Below are 13,683 nucleotides of genomic sequence, written 5' to 3' on the forward strand. Positions count from 1 at the left end.
GAATTTTATATCAAAGCATTACCTTCAACTACATGCAATTAATGCTTATATTTTAGTTGTCTTCATGATGTTTGAGCTTTTCAATAATAACATGAATTATTTTCTCCCTCACATTATTGGACGGTGAATAACTAAGTGTAGTCAGGTTAGTACCATAGGACATGACAAAATATGATTAAGGTCGTGCCAAGAAAACGAAACAGCTGTATGAAGCCGTTTGATGTATTGTTTGGTTTTATTTATCTTACTCTAAATTTGTATCTAAAAGGGCTCCTCGCCTTTGTGTCTTTTATACAATCTTTGACGATAATTGAAGAAAGTCACAAGCTTTAAACCTCAGGTACCTTTACCACGTAATATCATACAAACACTATCTACACCATCAACAAATCTAAAAATTAACAATGTGATATGATGTATGTACATATGCATAATAAAATCACTTTTTACAACATAAATAAATAACATGATAAATTACTGTTGTCAATACAATTATCTACGTGTGTACATATGAATATTTTTCAAATTCAATGTTGCGGCTTTCTGTCAGTTATTGGAAGTTTTCAAAAAGTCCGAAAAAGTTCCTTCTGTTTCTGTATCCAAGACGAAGATTTTCATTCGTTTCATCTTTATGACTGTCCGACTGGCGTGCCATACCCTGTGCAGTGAGGTTAATACATCACAATTATATTCAATTTTTACGACTTCAAATCATGTAGCAAATTTTTTCTCATAAATGACATGAAGATCGTCCCTGTTGTTCGTTTTGTGATTCTGAAACTGCCTCACTTATCGGTCTGAAATCTTTCGGTTGTCGTCTAACTGGATTACAGGGGCAACCGGAAGTCCTTTTCAAGTCACGTGTGTCATGAGTTTCACGTTTTTTACGCGTTTCCGCTGTACTAGTATATGTGGCTTTCAGTTTTGAATCCGTAAAGGAACACAACATTATATACAACGATGAGATCAGATTCATAGCAAGAAAGAGGTAGACATTTCCTGTCCAGTTCGCGAAAGAAATCAGATACCAAAATGAATGGACGAGCAACATGATGAAAGATATTTTACAGTAAACACCAAATATATGTACGAACTCAACATCATCATTCTCAAAGGACATAGCATAGCTATAAATAGCCAGCACAAGACAAACTAAGAAGGTTAGTGCCAACAGTATTAGGGCAGGAAAGCTGGAGATATAAAGAGAGAGTGAATTCACAGCAGAGTAGCACGGCAGTCTCCATGGGATCCAAGGAACCGTGACATCAGGTGATTGGCTGACTGTATACCAATACGTCACTGACGCAATAGTAGATGACATGATGACGGGATAAGAGACATACGTTATTTTTAGAATATACGGATTTTGGAAATGACGATCAGTTCGCATCCTGAGTGCAATATTGAGTACACATAGTTGTAATAATGACACGGACAAAATGGAAGTGAACTGAAGTGAGGCACCTGTCATGCGACAGCTATAAGCGGATACAAAGGGAAAGGGAACACTGAGGAGCACTATATTGTATAGTGTAAGACAGACGACCAGTCCTAGTAACATATAAGACGTCAAGGTCCGAGGTTTGTAGATACAGAAAACGTACAACAAAGTCACACCTAAACACACTATTGACAGACATACTAACACCAATCCAACATGGATCTGGACGGCCTGGTCTGACGTGGAATTCTTTGCAACATTTGAAGACAGTTTGTCAATTCTTTCAAAGAATCTTTCGCTGCATAACAATGAATATTTGTCGTTATATTCAAATTCTTCCTGGCTGAAGCAAAGATCAAGATCAAATAGACAGAATGAGTTGTCGTTAACGATAGTAGTATTGTAGTCGTCATTTGAAATGTTCACCTTAGAACATAATGTGAACGATGATAACTTGACGGCCGGTATACGAGAATGACACGCTCCAAACATGCTCTCACTGCTAAAGGACGGAAGCCTAACACCTCCCTTCAGCTCCTCTCCGTTAATGAACACGGGTTCGCTTATTATTGCTGCCAATTTGTCGCGGGTCAAAAGTGAAAAATCGAAAAATATATCCTGATCTATGATAGTGGTATTATATGTTCTCACATCACTGTTAACAATCATGTCCATGACTGAAATGTCATTATACATTCCGTCAATAACAAATTCCATAGGAACTTTGATATAAATCACCCTAGACTCATTCTGTCTAGGAAAAACGTCCGCGGCTTCATGTATCGTCTTGACATAGTTTTCTACACCAGACGAACACTCAACTACCTGTAACGGAGACAAGATATCGGACAGGTAAGTTGTACTATAACCACCCAGTTTACCTGCAGCCCATGGAGAAGTGATCCATTTGTAGGAAACGTTGAAGTGTGGCGTTATAAGGAGGGTGACCGAGTATCGACGGAGACTGACGAAGTGATAGATACTTGAACACTGTCCATTTCTGTACACGAGTGGAGGGCTGCAGTAAATCTCACGACAGGATTTCTGAAATAAAAATTATCTCATATTAATTGCGATCTTCTAAATCCATAAAAAAACACACACACAAAACATGTTCACTTTAGATCATCTCAATCTTTAAAACCAAACACAAACACATAAAATATGTTCAGTTTGGATTTTCTCAACTTACAAAACCAAATACACACACAACATTATATTTTTGGCCAAATAGCGCAATGATGGATTCGCTATCCGTGATATAGAAAATATACAGTTCGGTAACAGTAAGGAAATAGAGTTTTGGTTCAAATATAATGGTAAATATATTGGTCTCGGTAAGGTACTTTATGATATATACCATGAAGCACATTTTTCAAATTAAACATCAATACATTAGATAAAACAATAGATTAGACAGGTATGGTATCTAATGCTAAGCTGGAGTTGTACAATATCTAACACTGTACACTGCAACAGGAACTAACTAAAAAGAATACTAGAATGTCAAGAATTTCGTGTTAAATTCAACACACAAAAAGAAAAAAAAAGGAAAAAAACCAATATGAAAAAGAGTGCAAAAACATAAAGAGAACGAAATCATATATAAATCAATGTGAGAATTAGAATAATCAGAATGTAACGTTGTCAAAGAGAGAACAAGAAATGTGATGATATCAAAGAGAGTACTGTCCTGTAAAATAATGTATATGATCATTTAAGGACGGCCTCTACTTGTGTGCGCGGAGGGTGCATGTGTTGAGTACGATTATGTTTTGAAAGGCTGTGCTATGTTCATGTTCAGCTAGTATTGTCACGTCGTCAAAGAGAGGATAAGGAATGCTGCATCATCAAAGAGAAAACCATCAACGTTTCGTCATTCAGCAACGCTTCGTAATCACAAAGAAGACATGCAATGCTACGTCATCAAAGAGAGGAACAGTAACGCTTCATCATTCAGCAACGCTTCGTGATCATAAAGAAGACATGCAATATTACGTCATCAAAGGGAGGACCAGAAATATTATGTTATCAAAGAGAAGAACACGATGTTACGTCATCAGGAAGAAAACCATAATACCCACAACGAATCCATATCGCGTGCATGATTCTTTGATTTTCGATATCGCACGAAAATAAAATGTTTCAAGATAAACACACATATAATGTCTCATCATGTGTAAGAGACCAATATTTCTAAAGGAAACTCAAAACATGATACTTGTAATGAACCAAACCATACCTTGATTCCATCATATCGAGTTCCGATGGGGCAAATAGACTCACTGTCGTGCTGGAACCGTAAGTCGGAGATTAAAATTGGTTCTATTGCTGCAGAGAATGTCGATATAGAGAGATTCGGGACACTGTTTGTACTTAAGGCATCTGTTCTCTCGCAAGTCTTGTATGGTTCGCTGTTGACGTTACAGATATAACAGTGTATGTTTTGGTAGATTGACCTGTACACTGACCGGTAGCTGGTACACGCTCGATCTAAGACATCATCAAATACATTCCATTGTCCAGTGACGTTACATTCAGAAATCGTTCTGGAGGTGTTGCACTTTGTCAAGGTCATGTGATTAGATGGTTCGAACAACACATTACATTGGTTGTTATGAGCAACCGTCTCCAGAAGATCTCTAATGGTTTCCGGATCTGGCACTGATTGTGAAGAGCAGTTCAAGTAGCTGGACCAGGCTACAAGATCTCGCTCTGATCGAGAATTACACTCAGCGCAGAAAATGTTTCTATATGTGACTTTATTGGTGACATCCGTTACTGGCAACACCATTGATATGTTGTACGGGTGTATCGTTTGTCCTCTAACACAAAGCTGTTCAATGGATGGGTCTTTATAGTCGGTAGGACACCGATTTATCATTAAATAACTTTCTCTACTTCTCTTTGTCTTGTCCTGGCTGTTGCTATATTGTGGGTGTAAACAAGCGAGTCTTGTATCCTTTCCTCTGTAGTCTGGACATTGCTCTAATGGCGCCGAATTTTCATCACAACTACAAGGAGTGCAGCACGAGGACGCAGACGTTATAGAGGTACTCAGTGTACACGTGCTGACACTCGGACAATACAGCATTTGCTTTTCAAGGGCAAATCTAAGATATACGTTTTTGACATGAACAACTTTGTCACGAGCCTCCTTCCTGTCGGAATAGGTGGCAAGTTTGCTGCCCACTGCCATTTTACCTGTGCCAGTACTGAGAATCATCACGGTCAAGATATACATTCCCTTGGACTGCATTATTTGAATTTTTCTTCCACTGAAATTCACGAAGAAATAACGAAACCATATTATATAAATATACATGATGTCTTCAGTAAAAATGACATTGAAAGTATGTAAAAATCTGTCGTTCATATTAAGTATAAGGATTTCAGAAGTTGGAAATCGGTACAACAGGCACTTAAGAGACACCGGAAACAGACGGCAACACACTGTGATAGTAACGGGTACTGTTACCAAGTCTCCATGACAACCTTGGAGGTTGTCGCTGGTGATCAGGAAATAACCTGTTGTATTTAGTGACTTTCATGGCAAATGAATCAATTTATTACTATACTTACACTATAGGTATGTTTTTAAAAAATAACAGATCATACTGATGAACGGCGGCCTGATACTGAAGTTATCTTGAAGGAGCTATAATGTGATCATGAGGCGATAAAAAACCAATGACACGATATGATGTAATGTCAACAAGTCCGTTAAAAATTTGTCTCAGGAAACGTTCACATATTAAAAATAGTAACAACACGTCATCTCGTGTAAACATTCATGTTTAATATCATATACTGAAAACTTTCACAGATACATTAGAGACTGTTCGATAAGTGTCAGTAACCCGATAGATCTAACGTCGTCTTCATTCTTTAGGTCGTACATGGAGTACATGGAGTCTTTGCACCAGTCACTGACCTGAGGATCAGCGATATAATCATATTTAAATAACCTAATGCAGCAATAAGTCTTAAATCATTCGCAGCTTTCTTAAAGCAGAGATTTCCTCGAAGTGACGTCATTCAATTCGTTCACATCGAATAAGTGCCCGTGAAGGGTGTTAACTCTTTTCTCTATTACAACTAGAAATGAAGCACACACTATCTATGCTTACGTATATATGTACCGGTACCCGCCATCCTCATAGACATTACCTGCACCAAATATCGGTCTACAATGTGCTATGTTATACAAGATTCACTAACGAAAACCTACCTGGTGTCGTGGTGACCGAAGCCGTCTTTTCAGTATGACCTCTGATTTACATGTGAGCTCGGATGGCAAGTAAATGAAATTCGCTCGATCTCTGGAGGATCATCAATCACATCTTCATGTTCACCTGGTGCGCGAGCTTAGCCATTATCAATGAATAATTCATGAAGTGTAATGGATTTCTGTGTATTTAATGACAACGTTATTTGAAGTAAATACTGCACGGATATGATTTTACAAATAATTCCGAGATTTTCAATATGATAAATATGAAATATTTGTAAACAATTCGCCTGGACGCCATCAACATGTTTATTGTTTGTTTCATGTGTTGACTGTTGGTGTAGGTTTGATTAACGTTTCTGTGTAATTGCTGTATGAATGTTTGATTTGGAACAAATATGTGTCCGTTGGTTTTATATCTTGTTTTATGCTAGGTTTTTCTTTAATAAACTACCTTTCCACCAAACCTACTGCACGAAAACTGGACAAAAATATCGACGTACCTCTATGATTTTAATCAAAACACAAATTCGATGAAATTCGATTTAAATTGTCTCGGCTAATGCAAAACAACAAAAAATAAATTTGTTTTGTTTTTTATTTGTTCGTTTGTTTGTTTGTTTGTTTGTTTTTCATTTTAAACAGTGGGGCCAGTGGGAGGTGTTTTAGAATCACTTTTACGGCGTACTTTGGAATTGAACAGAGATGACTGGCACCAGTCATGAACATGCATGTCAACAACTTCCAGAACGTCTGGTGACAAGAGTCAATATCTGCGGTGCCTCTTGATTACCAAGGTGTTATTCACATTTAATACACAGACACACAACAACAATACAGAGAGGTCTAACGAACAATGCACATATCTAGATCAAAACGTAAAGAAATCAATAATACAGAAATTTTACATTACTTACATAGTTTAACATGTCATAAGTATACTTGTATATTTTCCACATGTCTACTATAATCTAAAAACAGTAATTCTATTTCACAGACAAAATAAACGTTTGAACATCAAAATGTATTCTCAAGCTATAAAATAAGGAAATATATAAAATAAAAAAGAATTTTCTCCTTGTATATGTTAAATTATGATCCTGTTTATATTTGTATGTTTATATCCTGTTATAAGAAACATTTATGTCTCAGAAGTACAAATGCGCACACCACTGGTCTAGAACAATGATATACATACTTCTGGTGTATATCTTGTAATCATTTCTGTGTGATGAATGGTGATAAATGACGTACATAATGACATGTAATGATGTAGGTTGTCATATTTCTAGTAACAAAAACAAAACCTCTGAGTGATAGTCATAGATAGAATCACATACACATACTACAATTCAACGTTACGGTCAGACATACGTGCTACAACTTAATATTAGGATCAGACACACGTACTACAACTTAATGTTAGAATCAGACACACGCACTACAACTTAATGTTAGGATCAGACACACGTACTACAACTTAATATTAGGATCAGACACGCGTACTACAACTTAATGTTAGGATCAGACACGCGTACTACAATTTAATGTTAGAATCAATAATGAGATGAGTGCTGGTCAATAGTTATTTACTTTTCCCACTTTTTCCCATTATTATTTGTTCTTTCTGATTTATTCCCAATACATTTGTATTTTAGTTATCATCTTATAATAAGGATACAACTCAGATAATTTCTTTAATTTGATCTGAATATCCTTTTTATTTAGAATAACAGTCCTTTGATATAAGAAAATGTACTTTATGCGTACTTGCTTCCTCACAGTGGGAGAGGGCTAACTTTTATAGCATGGACATTCTGGCCCAAACCCCTATTATTTGGGAGAGAAAGAGCATGTAATGCACATTTAATATCATAAAACATGGTAAACTGAAAAACTGGTGGATTGTTAATTGTCTTATAATCATAAACTTAAAGAATAAAAAAAGTTGTTCCTCATAATTTAAAATTAATTAGTCTGTCAACACAAAATTTATGATTGTATGCATGCAATGCGTGAGATCGCGTGTGTGTGTGTGTGTGTGTGTGTGTGTGTGTGTGTGTGTGTGTGTGACCACCGTGTTGTCTTGAAAGAAGACTTATATAGGATGTACCATATCTGACATGTTGCATGCCAAAGGTACTCTCAAGCGCCGACACATTGTCGGGATAACCTGCTCAGGAAGGCAAGGTTTTGGAGTAACGCATTTCCAGAAGATACATACTACAAGGGGAAAACGAGAGATATGTGTGCAAGAGAAAATCCGCAGAGAGGAAGAGAAGGGATCAGGAAAGCAAGGGAAGTGGCAATGGGCTCCGAAGGCGCTTAGATAAGATGGAAGCTAACATAGAGGAAACTCACATGGTCAGACACAGAGCACCATCAACAACTGAGGATGTGGTTCCTGTTGCGGATAGTTTACCGTCTATCGTCGCCAGCAAACTTTCTTCCGTAGCGGAGAAGACAAAGTACCAGCATTGCCAAGAACGTAGGACCATGGGTCACGTGTTGTCGGCAAGCAAGACCGCTCACACAGGTTTGTCTCTGGTTAATAATAAATTCTTTTACTCAAACAGGGTAGTATATTTAGACTTGCGTCTAGTTTACAATATGGCCCGGTAAAACACATATTCACACAAGCACATTACAGACGAATACAAAACATTCACATGTTGACATGACAATACGTGATATACATAATGTATTAAATAAGATCCCTCAGTAAGTGTGGATAAGAACAGTTCATCATTCGGTTGCATAAAAAAGTAAATATCAAATAAAATATCAAAATTTTCCTGTGCATAATAGATATGATTTATGAAATAATTAAATACATATTACAAAATTAATACAGTGTTATCAAAAATTAGCCTAGAATTGACGAATACACATCATGAAGTTGGATTAAAATAGTTTTTCAGATAAAGTTTTTAAAAGAAAAAACATATTTAATAGAACGTTTGTAAAAGGTAGTTTTGCACTTAGGAATATATTATTTGTTTGAACTAAGAGAACGGGTTGTCCTGCATGAAATTTAGCTGACATAGGTAAATAAATTTTGCTTCAAATATCCAGGAACCTCATCATTGAGGATCTTATAGGTAAGAACACATTTTCTAAAAATATAAAAATCAAGTATAGGCATCCAGTTCAAATTCTTTAAAAGCAGCGAGGTTGGAGTAATGATTTCTTTTATATTTGAAATCATTCTTGCTGCTCTTTTTGGAGCTTAAAAAGCTTCTCTGTAAGTGATGTATTTGAAGGGGTTCTCCAAACAGAAAAACAATACATAAAGTGTGGTAGGACAATAGTTGTATACACTTTTTTGGACATTTCAATTGACAAATTTTCTAACAAGTTTTAGAACACCAATTTCCTTGACAGTTTCTTACATACATAATCAATATGGTCATTCCATGATAAATAATTATCAAGATAAACTCCAAGCAGTTTAGCACATCGGACAGTTCCAATGACAACATTGTCTACTTTGATACATAATGGTCTAAGTTTTGACAGCCTCTGTGAGGAACCAATTAGTATACATTGCGTTTTTATTAAGTTTAAACTCATCCTATTTTCTGCCATCCACTTACATGATAATTCCAGATCCTCACTCAGTTTACATTCAACTTCATCCATACATGAACCTTTCACACCTTGTGACGTGTCATCCGCATACATTGTAACTGATGAGTGCCGTAAACTTTTAGGATAATCATTCATATGAAATATAAAAATAATGGTCCTAAAATTGAACCTTGGGGAACGCCGATTGTTATATCTTTGCATGAGGATAGAACACCTTTGAAATACAGTTTGCTTTCTATCAGACAAATATGATTTTAAAAACATCATTGCAGGTTCCGAGACACCATAAGTTCTTAATTTGAGTAACAACACTTCATGACTTACCGTGTCAAAGGCTTTACGTAAGTCTTAGAACAAAACACCTGTTAATTTACCATCGTCAATGTTTTTTACCATTCATCTACTAACCCTGTAAGGGCAGTTTCAGTGGAATGGTGTGGTCTAAAGCCATACTGAGATTCAGTAAGTAAATCATTAGACGACAAATAATTATAGAATGAGTTGTGAACATGTCTTTCTAAAATTTTACTAACAACAGAGAGAACAGATACAGATCTATAGTTATTTACACAGGTCCTATCACCAGGTTTGAATATTGGTGTCACCTTTGCCCTTTCCACTCTGTAGGAAATGATCCCGAGTTTATTGCTTTATTAAAAATATATATTAGAGGTTCGACAATTGTTTCACTTGTTAATTTCAGCAATCTCACGGACATTCGGTCATTACCAGTAGCTTTGCCGTCACAGAACTCTTCTTACAAAGTCTTGTGTTATTAAGGGGATAAAAACTTATTTTTATTAGAACTAGACTTATCTAAATTTGGTAAATTTGAGTCAAAGTTTTTTCACAATTCCAATGCCACTATTACAAAAATAATCATGGAAAGCATTTGATATATCTACTTTCTCTGTTATGCTCTCACCATCTGTATTAAGACTTGAAGCACACATTCGCTTTGTAGGATGGCAAAAAGTCCTTGATTTTTTTTCCACATATCCTTGGCATTGTTTGGACATTGAAGCAAAGCTTCATCTACAACAAAATATAAGTAATCACGTTTTGCCTATTTATTTTTTGTTAAAACACTGTTTCTAGAAGCTTTTTATAAATTCTAGGCAGAACTTGACCGAGATGATCTTGTTCATCATGTAGATAATCACGTGTGTGCATTTCACTTAGCAAATCATCATTTATCCATAATTCAGTTTTAGCACCGACACGTTTTTCATTTAAGGGAAGATGATTGTCAATGACACTGAATAATAACTACTTAAATGAATCCCATGCATCATCTATGTTATCAAAAACCTCCATGACTGACCATGGTACTTTTTGCAGGTCAGCTTTGAGTTTATCCACATTAACTTTTTTGAAATTTCTAAGTTTGATATATACATGTTCATTATTAGTATCAACTTTGTTTAGTTTTCTAATAGCATACACGAAGTGATGATCACTCACTCCTAAAGGAATGACCCCAGCCCCTCTACAACAGGATGAATCAGAAGTATAAATATAATTAATAAGAGTGGCTGAATCTTAAGTCTCTCTAGTAGGAGATACAATCTTTTGTTGTAAGCCGTAATTTTTTCATTTGAGTTTTCAGTTTATTGTTTGTCAGTTCATCTATGCTGAAGTCACCCATAACAATCAAAGGTTGGTCGGGTGCTGATACAGATTCAGTTATCTTATCAAATCGGGGAAACCAGTCAACTTTTTCACTTAGAGGTCGGTATACGGAAACACACCAAATGCACGAAGAGTTAGTGAGTTTGATGTTCAAAACTATCACCTCCATATCATTTGGAATACTGGAATTTTCATCATCAACAGACAGTGAGTCTTCACATAGACAATGACTCCTCCACCATGTCGGTTTCTGTCTCGACGGTGTGTAGTGTATCCATGTATGGAAACATCCTGTTGATCCACATAACTATCAAGTTTACTGTCAGTTATTGCTAAAACATCAAATGACCTTTTTCTCAGTAAAATCTTAATTTGGTCCAGTTTATTTTAAAGGCCACAAGCATTTAAATGAACAAATTTCAATCCCTTCGGTAATTTTTGTCGATGAGTTTGTCATAATACATGCAAGTCATAATAACGAGAAATGTTTTCAACACATTTGTCACAAATCCAATCGAGAGTAGTGTTTATTTCCACAGAGTTAAGATTGTTAATACAGGTACTGTGGACTAAGTCTTTACACCCTCTACAGGTATATGCCGTCACGGTTGAGTGGACAGTCATATCACATATACCACACTCAGTAGTGCTGGGCTCTCCAGGGCTAGGGTTCATATTCACATCATTTGATAAGACTATGTATACTATAAGTAGGAACTTAACAGTGTTCACATTCTTACCTGTGTTCTTTAGTTTCTTATTAGAAAGACAATTCAAAAATGTTCTGCTAACTATTTCAGCTCCAAAACACTATACAGTTTTATCTGGAAGGAAAGTGCATCAGACAACTTTCGCATTCTGGAACAGTCATGGGAAATGAGACTTGGGGAACTTCGGAAATGTTAATGATTTGAACAAAATGTCAAAGTTAAAATGCAGTTCAATGATTTACATACAATTCAAATACCTTTACTGGAAAAGTCGTTTATTAAATGCGAAAGAAAACAGCTGGAAATGGTTAAAATGTCCTTGTTCAGAATCGTTGGTCACTTTTCCAGTGTTGAGTCAAATATGCAGGGTTTGAATTCTCATAAGAATCTCGGATTACTCAAACAAACCTTACGAGTATGCTCTGCAGTAGTTTGAAACGCTTGTTTTTTTACAGATCTTGATGTAAAAATAAATAACAAATCAAGATCAGAGCACATCTGTTTTCCTGTTCGCCTGATATCCGGTTTTAGGCTCGGGGATCTTCGTTACTCTCCTTCAACTTTATAATCATCGTCTCTACACAGAAGGTAAAAATAGTTTTGGCATGAAACTTTCACAGCATGAGGACCTCCATTTGTTTATCACTAACCTATTTCACGGTTACGTTTTTACAACGCAGGTTCCTGAAGATTTTCTTCATTTAACCATAATTAAAGATGTCAATACTTTAAAAAGTCTTGCTAGGTAACTTTTGACTATTTTCTTATTTACATAATTATGTTATGTGTATGTTGAAGGAAATATAAAATTTGGATTAATTTTAACAATCAGTAATAAATATGATAAAATATCAAATTGATGTTGTCTTCTTTCCGTCATTTCAGTATCATATTAACATTTTTTTAAGAATGTGCAAATTTTTTATCATTTTTTAACTCTCAATAAAACTATCAATTTAAATGATTTTCAATTATAGACTAAATGGCACAGGTAAAGTCAATTACAAACACAGGAAAAACACAGGTAAATTAATTTTAATTATACTTTAATCCTAAGAACGACAATCGTCTCCCCATGTTAATCTAAAATTTGAAAAAAAATCGGGATACAGTAGTTAGCTGGTGGACTTTCATTTCAGTTTTTTTTATTTCCAAATGCAACATGTACATAAATATTAAGAACATACATTGGTAAATATTACAATCCATTTTTGTAAGATGGCTATTTGTTTCTTGTAAGGAAGATAGTCCTTTCTTGTGTATAGCTACGATGATTTTACCGTCTTTCAATGGCTTTCAAAATGTCGCTGTATCTGGATTGATTGCTGGTTCATCATTGACTCCAGGTTAACGCCATCTTTACCTGCAGATTTGTCTATATCATCCTTTCAGCAGCTTCCTGATATATATATTTTAACTTTCATTTAATATGTGGTTGTATGAAACGAGCTATGGAAGTCTCATATTTGCGAGCCTTGACGAGCTCATTAAATATCATATGAAATGTAATGATAACAAAATTTTAAAAACTTTTTGTCATTTAAAACTGAAATCGAAGTTGTTGAAAACATTTGATGGCAGGCTTTAAAGTCCAAAGTAAGGGGGTCAAATTGAAATGGAGGCAGCCATATTTTTGCCATTTTCATGGATTACAAGACGTAACTTCTTTGCCCATGTTATGAAATCACAATCTATGTTCTGATCTGTACAGTCAAGTAAAGAATCTCTAGGATATATGTCTATACGTATAGACGTTAGAAATAGATAATATAATGACGTCATTCGCACATTTACATAATGTATGATGACGTAACAATGGGAAGCATATATACAAGAAGAGAAGAAATAACTTCACGTTTCTCTGGGAAGTGACTGTGTTCTGTAATACTTCTCCGAATAAACTTATCCTGTGATATAAAGAATATCTTCGTAATTGCGCAGTTTGGTTGATGGAATTCATGATAAGTAAATAAAGTAATAAAATAATAAAAAATATTAAACCTTGATTGTAAACAATTCAGGGAAAGTGATTATATAACACTGTTAATTAAAGAATTCCAAAAGCATGACATGAAGGT

The 13,683-nt window shown here is 35.4% G+C and overlaps 1 protein-coding gene across 1 annotated transcript; it reads right to left on the bottom strand.

The window, feature by feature from the left end:
• Positions 1-730: 730 nt before the first annotated feature.
• LOC132559871 (uncharacterized) lies at positions 731-4,640 on the bottom strand. The gene is made up of 2 exons (XM_060224504.1): positions 3,684-4,640; positions 731-2,485 (listed from the first exon to the last, which is right to left on the bottom strand). The coding sequence occupies exons 1-2, from the start codon at positions 4,638-4,640 to the stop codon at positions 731-733; spliced, it is 2,712 nt and encodes a 903-aa protein (XP_060080487.1).
• Between the last annotated feature and the right edge of the window lie 9,043 nt (positions 4,641-13,683).

Source organism: Ylistrum balloti, unplaced genomic scaffold (genome assembly GCF_031769215.1).
Source record: "Ylistrum balloti isolate Yb309-2 unplaced genomic scaffold, AGI_CSIRO_Ybal_v1 Utg369664, whole genome shotgun sequence".
NCBI classification, from domain to species: domain Eukaryota; kingdom Metazoa; phylum Mollusca; class Bivalvia; order Pectinida; family Pectinidae; genus Ylistrum; species Ylistrum balloti.

What these genes read in the sequence shown, in the direction of transcription:
- LOC132559871 (XM_060224504.1), bottom strand. Translation starts at nt 4,640, where the DNA reads ATGGCAGTGGGCAGCAAACTTGCCACCTATTCCGACAGGAAGGAGGCT. An exon ending in CTCGATATGATGGAATCAAG is followed by an intron (nt 2,486 to 3,683) that starts GTATGGTTTGGT and finishes TTTTTATTTCAG; the next exon opens with AAATCCTGTCGTGAGATTTA.